Here is a 9,123-nt window from a genome sequence, read left to right on the forward strand (position 1 = left end):
CCTGTCAGCTGTAGGACCTGTGACAAGACGCCTACCATCTGTCTGGGACTCCGTCTCTCTTCTATCATATAGGCATAATGATGATAGTGTCCTCCTTCCAAGGCTGGGGAGAACCAGGAGGCCAAGGTGATGGGTTGTGGACTCCTGCCTCCACCTGGGGCTGGTGTTTCAAGTCTGTTGTGTGTGAATGGAGCCTTAATGTCTTCATTCACACACAATGATTTGTTCTAAAACAGACTCCCCTCTGCCCTTCCCTGCCCCACAACAGTTTCACCTCTGCACCGTGCAGTGGTACCTGTGAGAAAGAACTGACCCATTCCCCAATCATCGTCCCCACCCCAGCCTCCAGGCCCTTGGTTGGTGAGACCCTTGATGGGCAGTCTCATGCTTCTGTCCAGGGGACTTTCCCACCGTTGCTCCCCTGCATGGAGACTAAGTGGACTCTTCTATTCCCTGTCCATCACAGGGTCTACCGTGCACACATCTTCCTCATTCCTCCACGTTCCCCAGATGACGATTTCATCTGTGTCTCCTCCCACATACTCCCAAATGGACCGTCCCAGCCCTAGAACTTGAAAATCGTTCAGAGAGTGAAGGCCAAGATGCCCAACCACTTGCTGCAGAATCCTGCTCCAGGACTGAAGTGTATGGTCTCTATCAAAATAAAAACTGGAGGCCAGGCAAGGAGATTCATGCTTGCAATCCCAGCACTTTAGGAGGCCAAGGTGGGAGGATCGCTTGAGTCCAGGAGTTCAAGACTAGCCTGGGTAACATAGCGAGACTCTCTAGGCAAAACCTAAAAAAAATTAGTAGATCACGATGGTACGTGCCTGCAGTCACAGCTACTCTGGAGGCTGAGGTGGGAGGATTGCTTGAGCCCAGGAGTTCAAGGCTGCATTGAGCTATGTTCATTCCCCTGCACTCCAGCCTGGACAGAGCAAGATCCTGTCTCTAGAACCAACAAATAAACAAACAAACCCAACAACTGGAAACATCCTCCTCTAGAATGGTGGTCAGGAACATCTGTCTGCCTTGTTCCCTGATGTCTCTCCAGCACCTAGAACAGCGCTCAGCACCAGTTCGCATTCATTAGGTTTTTGTTGAATAAATGACTCTTTTGACGCAACAATTGCACTTCTAAGAATCTATCCTAAAGAAATATTTACACACGTGCACAGAACTGTGTGCACAATAATGAGAGGAACAAACAATTGGGAAACATTTGCAAATGCTTATCAACTGTCAATGACTGATAGAGGGGAATCGGATGAGGGGAGTGCATGCTGAACAGGAAACAGAGTGAGGGGGGCTTGACCAGGACGCATAGCAATGGAGAAAAGCAGATGGGAGATGCTTATAGTGGTACTTGGTGTGTGTGTGTGTGTGTGTGTGTGTATGGGTGTAAATGCAGAGGAGAAAATCTGAAATTAAACACTCAGAACTGCCCTCAGTAGTCACATCTGGGGAGAGAGGAGGGTAGTGCTGTTCTATGGAGAGAATACCTGAAAATACTTGTTTTCTAAGGTAGGTGCATGGATACACAAATTGAAATATGCGTTAAGTATGTCTTGTTCATCAATGAAAACACTAATATCTAACAGAATGGCATACTGTAGGAAAATACAACGGAAAGGCTAACATTGAACTCTTGGCACACTAAGAAAAATGATGCTAAACTTTTCACTGTTGTGAACACTGGCTTTCGCTTGCTATGCACCTGATGATGAGGGGTCCGCAACCATGCCTATGTTCGTGAAAAGTCACCATGTTCTGCTTCTCATCATGGGCATGTGTCACATCCCTGAGGGTGAGGCAAGAAGAGAGAAGGTAAGTAAGTGGCAGTGAGTTCCCACTGCCTGATAACTCAATCTCAACTCCTCCTGACCTGCAGACCCTGCACACTCCGATTCTGCCCTACCTCAGGACCCACACAGGCCTTCCACGGTTCCTTGAAATGAACCATCTGCACATGCCACAGTGAATTCCTTGCCTGGTCTATCCATTCCTAGGCTAGAGGAAGGTGTGGCCCGCATATCAGGGCTGACCTGGGGTTTGGGATTCCACAGCATCCTGGGTAGGGAGGATCCCTGCATATACAGACAAGGGAGTAGAAAGAGCATGGGAAATCTCATCATTCAGCCTCAATGCTGTACCCTAGAAAATTATGAGAAGGGAATGATTTGGGGAACAAGTGACAAGATGGGATACCGGTACCGTAACAGAATAGCACATCTGCAGGGATGTGGGGAATGAGCCAAAGGTTCACTTACAGAGTTACTCTTCATCTTCCTCAGGGTCGCTGATCCCTTCATAAATCACCAGCTGCTTTCTCTCACGCAGTCTGTGGGTCCAGGTATGTTTCCCCCTTTTGGGTCCTATGATGGGGAAGATTGGAAAATGAGGGTTGGGTAGGCTGGAGAGTGTTAGTCTCTGTTTACTCAAAAAAAGGAGATGCCTCGCTGCTCCCAAGTGCCCATGGGCCTTCTTTATCCAGTTTCTCATTCTCTGGCTTAGAGAGGCTGAAACCTTAGACCCATTATTACTATATCTGTTAGAGTAGTCTGTGAAAAATCTCAATGTAATTGAGAGTTTGGTATACAGAAGATTTGGAGAATAGCATTCTAAGAATTCACAAGGTCTATAAAAGGAAGAGCTTCTATAAAATACAAGGGATCCCATATAAGCTTGTAGACAGCTGCTGAGAGAGTAAATGTAAAAACATAGAGAGGGGACAAAACACTGCTGGGAAAGATGGTGTGTGGAGATGAATACAGGGAAGGGAGAGGGAAAGAAATGGTTTGCTGAAATTAATCTAGGCAGCAAAGAAAGCAGTACTAGATACGGCATACCACCCTACCGAGGAACGAACACTGAATGTGGAATTAAGTGAGGTGGTACCCATACCAATTCTGGCTACACTGGGATGTGTCACTGACCAACATTGTTAAGCTACATTTACCCAGCTTCTTCACTTATGAAATAGTGAAAAATACATATAAAACAGGCTAAGGGAAAGTCCTCTCTGAGCTTGCAAACACTTTAAATGTAGTAGTAACAAAAGCTAATACTTTTCATGATCCTTCTTTGAATTGGTTCTCCACACTGGCAACCCAACTCACAGATCCCTTTACCCTCTAAACCAGAGTTGAATCTGTACTTGTGAAATCACTCATTCAAGGGCCTCTGAGGGATACCCTGGGCAGGGACTGAGGCTTCCGGGGTGCCCCAGGTGTAGACAAGGCCCTCAAGGGTTTCACAGTAGAAAGGGACCAACAGTCAAGCGATTCCTAAGCGATGCGAGTGGCCCCAGTTACAGAGCAGAGGCCAGCTGGTCCTTCCTGTTGCAAGAGTGGGTGTCTCAATGGAAGCACCAGCAGGCCCTATGAGGTAAAGCCCTAGTGAGCAGTATCTGAACTTCTTAAACAAATGCAAACGTGAATGAGCTTTAAATGGCTTGGAGCTCTGGATTAGACTACCACTGCCACTGCACCTCAGGAAAATTTTTTAACATCTCTGTACCACGACAGCCTCATGTCATTATTATGTTGCTAATAACTAGGATCTATAACATGAACTATGATTCTTTACTTCCATTTCATGGACCAGGAGTCTGCAGCTCACAGAACTTAGAAGATTTGCACTAAGTCACATGGCTTTTGTGTGGATGACAACCGAAATGTATGAGATGTTATTATTTGGAGATAATAATAGAAACATCATCATAGAGGTCTTGTTAAAGATTAAATTTATCCATGTAAACTGTTTAGAATATCTGGCATCTCTATGAAAACAAAGAGGTATTAGGATCACAACTGTTAGTATTATCAAGCCGTTGATGCTACATCAGGTGTTGTGATAGACATGGGGAGAAGGAGGCAGTGAGGGCATTTTTGATATTCCCCCACCCTTACCAGTGTTTGCATCCGTGGAGGAACAAAGGTTCTCTGGCCCTTAAAATTTGGAGATATTCACCTTTGGGAGGATTCTCTGGAGCTTGCTGAAAGTCATCTGAGGACATTCAACTGAAAGAGAATACATCAGAATTTTTCTTTGTTGGTAAAGATTTCCAAACTCTAGAGAGACTTCTGTCGCATGAGTGCATTCTGCAGCAGAGGGTTATGAGTCCACTCACTGTTGAGGAGTTATTTGAGATTTGCTTCTGAATTATGTTTAGTCATGGTTGGTGCATTTATCTGTGGCATCAATTCAGAATTTTCCATCTCATGGTTTATCAAATGGGGATTAAACCCCATCACAGTCTCATCTTATTCCATTACATATCTTTTAATTTTTCTCAAATAATTAAATTATTTGGTTGGGAATCTGAACTGTATCCACTCAAGATGTACAACAACTAAAAATCATTTTACACTTGAAATGGGTGAATCTTATGATATGTCAATTAAGCTGTTAAATGTGTGATGAACCATGGATGATTTAGTCCAGTGGCTCTGAAATATTTTCAGTATAAAGACACTCCTTTAATGTCAAAAATTTGGCAGATACTCAAGCACTGGATTTTCAGACCTCTTATAATGATTGTGGGAGATCGTAGAATCTGGCCTGTTTAGTTGGGGAGTAATAGGTCTATTGGAGACATTTTGGACATTCTGACCTTGTCTTATAACTGTGTTTTCAGAGCAGAAGAGCAAGTAAACATATATGTCCCCTTAATAGTCCTGAAATCCACAAAGATCTCTATGCAAGAACCTGTCTTTTTTTCACCCTATGTTATCTCTGCTCACTGAAAAGTGGGAAAGCTTTCTGTGTTGGATGAGGGATCACTCTTTCAAACTCTCTTCCAAGCTCATCATGGAGATTCAGGGTCGTTTGGGAGTGAGAAGAGTATTTGGTTTTTGTAAAATAGAGATCAACAGCGATCTTTATTACATAATATTTTCATTATCCTCTCTCATAAGATACTTATCCAATACCTACATGTTGTTAATCAAACAAACTCTGGAAGTTTTTTGCAGATCTGCACTTTTAATACATTCTTTTAAAATTTTTTTCACTTGTAACGCTTTCTTAACTGTCCTTTCATTCATTAACAGTGCTTAGCAAGAACAACATGTCCTTTAAAAAATAAATATTTCAAAAACACAGAAAAGTATGTGGAATACTATTGAGTCCAGTCGCATCTCAACGGTACCCCACAACTATGTTAGACCTGATTTACTTATTGAGAATGTTAGAAATACTATAAACAGGCAGGGAGTGGTAGCTCATACCTATAATCCCAGCACTTTGGGAGGCTGAGACAGGTGGATCACCTGAGATCAGGAAGTTTGAGACCAGCCTGGCAAACATGCTGAAATCCCGTCTCTACCAAACATACCGAAATTAGCTGGGTATGGGGGTGGGCGCCTGTAATCCCAGCTACTCAGGAGGCGGGGGCAGGAGAATCACTTGAACCCAGGAGGTGAAGGTTGCAGTGAGCTGAGATTACACTATAGCACTCTAGTCTGGGTGATAAGAGTGAAACTCCGTGAAAACAAACAAGCCACAAAATAAAACAAACAAAAAAACCCCTACTATCAACAAGTCACGGCTGAAGCTGTCTGTGCAGCACTCACCAATCCCTGCCCTCCCTCCTTCTCCACTTACAGTCATTGTTCTCAATTTGATGGCTTTTTATTCGCATTCATGTTTTTATACATTTACCATTTACTTATTATCCATAAAATATATATTCTTGTTTTGCATGTTTTAGCATTTTATGTGAATGGCCTCTGTAGTTAACTTTCTGCAAGCAATTTTTTTTTTTCACTCAGTCCTGATGTGTATGAGGGAACAAATGCCTGAGGATCTTTCCCAGGTAGCTGAGCTGAAAAGTAGTTGGGCTTGAGGAGACCCTTTCCATCCCCTTCCCATCTACTCACCCTGATTCCCGCCATTATGGTCATTATCAAAATCATTCCCCTGGAAGTCTGTGGCCCGTTTATTATGCATGAAAGGTGGGAGGGTGACCTTGAAACCTAGAAAGAAGCCAAATGTTTATTCCTTAAGAGACAAGCTTAGGCCTGGCACGGTGGCTCATGTCTGTAGTACCAGCACTTTGGGAGGCTGAGGCGGGAGGATAGCTTGAGGCGAGGAGCTCAAGACAAGCCTGGGCAACATAGAGAGATTCCCTTATCTACAAAATATAAAATAAAACTAGTTTGGCATGGTGGCACGTGCCTGTAGCCTCAGCTACTCCATAGGCTGAGCAGGAGGATCGTTTGAGCCCAGGAGTTTGAGGCTGCATTGAGCTATGATTGCACTACTGCACTCTAGCCTAGGTGACAGAGTGAGACTCAGACTCAAAAAAATAAAAGAGAGACAAGCCGAGAGAAGGAAGGTAGGGTGGGTGGTGGTGGGGGTAGGCGGTGCCGGAATGTCACAGAGACAGCTGGACTCATCCGAACAGACGCCTAAGGGAGAGGAATGTGCAGGATCCAGGTATGAGCTCCACTGTGGCCAGTCCCTGCCCTCAGCCCTGCAGGATACAGAAGAGCAGAACATCCAGAAGCTGCCTTGCGATTTTTCCCTGCACAAAAGGAAAATGTGGGGTACTTTCTGCAGCCTAAGAAGTAGCCAAAGCAGAAAAAGGGATGCTCATGTGTCCCCAGACTTGCCTGTACCTAGAACTTTCTGTTACCTAGCTTAGTCATGGCCTCATACTTTCTCTTCATATACACATAGATGATTTTCTCCGAGAATTTCATCTTTTCCCACTCTTTCTTAGAGAAGTATTGGGCAATATCATTGAAGGCCTGGAAAATAAAAAGGAATTCTTGCAGTGTCTCAGCTAGGCATGTCTGCCATTCAGCTGGAGCCGCTTCCTGTGTGCTGGATCTAGGAAGTGGGGATGATAATCCGTCCTGGCTGATGCCATGGCTAACTGACAGAAGATGGGGGATCTTCCCTAGCTTCTCCCCTGCCACACAGTAGGGCTTTAATGCTGCTGGCTGACTCCCTTCCCACCTTCCAGAATGGACTGAGAGTCACCAAATGTAGTGCACGGTCACAGACTTGTCTCCAGGGATGCTAGGTGATGACAGAGTGAGGGTGGGAGGCTCCCAAGGGTCCAGATCTCCCCCGAGACCCTGCTCCCTGCCCCCAGTATCTCTGTCCTCCCCTCCTCAGAAACCTGGTCACCCCACACTGTCCCCTGGGCTACTACTCTGCAAAGGCGGGCAGATCGCTTGAGTCCGGGATGTCCGGACCAGCCTGGCCAACACAGAGAAACCGTCTCTACTAAAAAACCCAATAATAATAATAATAATAAGCAGGGGTGAGGTGGCACATGCCTGTAGTAATGAGGCGGAGGTGACAGGATCGATTGAGCCCAGGAGGAATGATTTGAGTGAGCTTTTTTTTGGAGACAGGGTCTTGCTCCATTGCCCAGGGTGGGGTGCAGTAGTGTGATCGTAGTTCACTGCAACCTCTGCCTCCCGGGTTCATGCGATCCACTAGCTGTGTCCTCCAAAATGCTGGGATTATAAGCCTGAGCTACAGCGCCTGGCCCAAATTTCTTAAGTTAATAGAGAGTTCCTAGGAAAAATCCCATACCTGAAAAAGTTAGAAACTGACAGGAAGGATTTGAGATGGCGACCTGCCTTATTAAAAGTAGATAACAAATGCACCACGGTGGGGGGAGGGGTAGGGAGAATGGAAAGAGAAAATCAGCACATGCTTACTCTGATTTTGGAAGAATGGAAAGAGCGGGCCTACTCTGAACTTAAAGTAGCCAATCCCAGGGGATGCTTTATTCGGGAAAATCAGTCTCCGTCCCCTCTTCTCCCTCTCCCTGCCATCACTGCTTGGGAAGGTTGTCTCACTGGAGCCTGTACTGATAGACACTACATCAGCTTCGCTTGTCACGCCTACTGTTCTGACTTCCGATTGGCCAGATCGAGTTCACTAACTGCCCTGATTGGTCCATCATCCTCGGGCAGTGACATTGCAGAATATTGTCTCCTCCTGCCACTGCGACAAAGTGGGAGGTCCTCAGGCACCATCAGGAGATTTTGATCTCTCTGAAGACCCTCCCTGGATCTTGGGTTAAACATCTGTATTCTAGTCTGAACTGTGGGAAGAAATAAATGGTCAATCTGTCGTTTTTCTACTTGAAAGACACAATGTTTTCCAAACTAGCACACTTGCACAGCTTTGCTGGACTTAGTCACAGAGTTCATTCTTCAGTGGCTTCTACATCTGTTGCAACTAAAAAAAACAGTCCAAGGTCCTCTAACCTATGATTACATTTTTGAAAGGGAATCTAAGTATGGTGTGCACAATTACCATTCTTTACCTGTAGTCCTGGAGAGAGGAAAAGATATTTACTTATGGGATGTGATTGTGGTGTTGGTAAAATCCGCCTTGGCCAATCCTCCTGCCTCGTTCTCGGGACTACAGGCATGCACCACCTCGCCCCCACTAATATTTTTATTTTTGTTTTTTCAGTAGAGATGGTTTTACTATGTTGACCAGGTTGGTCTTGACCTCCTGGTCTCAAGCCATCCCCCTGGCAGGAAAGGATTTGGGGGTCAGGTTCTGTCAAGTGAAAAATGTAGATATTAAGGGCGTAAGAGTCTCATTATGATATGAAGACTTATTCTGACGTCTTGGGAAAAGCTGTCTACAGTGTGGAAACATCAACTTCTCATCCTGATTTGTCATTCGAATGTCTCTGGTTATAGCATTGGACAGTTTGGTGAACTTTTTGTGTGATCCATACATTGGGCATGACACTTGTTCTTTAAAATTTGTGCAATTTTATCTTACAGGACTTGTACATCAAAAATAAAATCCTAAGCCCTCTGCCCCCACCCATCTGAATGAACGTCCTCCTAAGCCAGGACTGTTTTAAAATGTAACCAGAGAGACGGTTTCAGGCCATGACAGGAAGTGGGGGTCAGACATGCTTCATTATACCTCTCTGGCATCAACATCAACAAAGACTTGAAGTCTGATAAGAAACATGTTGGCCGGGCGTGGTGGCTCATGACTATAATCTCGGCACTTAAGGGGGCCGAGGAGGGTGGATCACGAGGTCAGGAGATCAACACCATCCTGGCTAACACAGTGAAACCCCGTCTCTACTAAAAATACAAAAAATTAGCTGGGCATGGTGGCACA

The 9,123-nt window shown here is 45.0% G+C and overlaps 1 protein-coding gene across 1 annotated transcript; it reads right to left on the reverse strand.

Moving 5' to 3' along the window:
* Positions 1 to 3,287: 3,287 nt before the first annotated feature.
* LOC105547755 (protein SSX11-like) lies at positions 3,288 to 7,946 on the reverse strand. The gene is made up of 6 exons (XM_011991449.1): positions 7,911 to 7,946; positions 6,889 to 7,029; positions 6,641 to 6,755; positions 5,883 to 5,978; positions 3,973 to 4,022; positions 3,288 to 3,338 (listed from the first exon to the last, which is right to left on the reverse strand). Exons 1-6 carry the CDS (start codon positions 7,944 to 7,946, stop codon positions 3,288 to 3,290), a joined length of 489 nt encoding a protein of 162 aa, XP_011846839.1.
* Between the last annotated feature and the right edge of the window lie 1,177 nt (positions 7,947 to 9,123).

This window comes from Mandrillus leucophaeus, unplaced genomic scaffold, assembly GCF_000951045.1.
Source record: "Mandrillus leucophaeus isolate KB7577 unplaced genomic scaffold, Mleu.le_1.0 Scaffold395, whole genome shotgun sequence".
In the NCBI taxonomy this organism is placed as follows: domain Eukaryota; kingdom Metazoa; phylum Chordata; class Mammalia; order Primates; family Cercopithecidae; genus Mandrillus; species Mandrillus leucophaeus.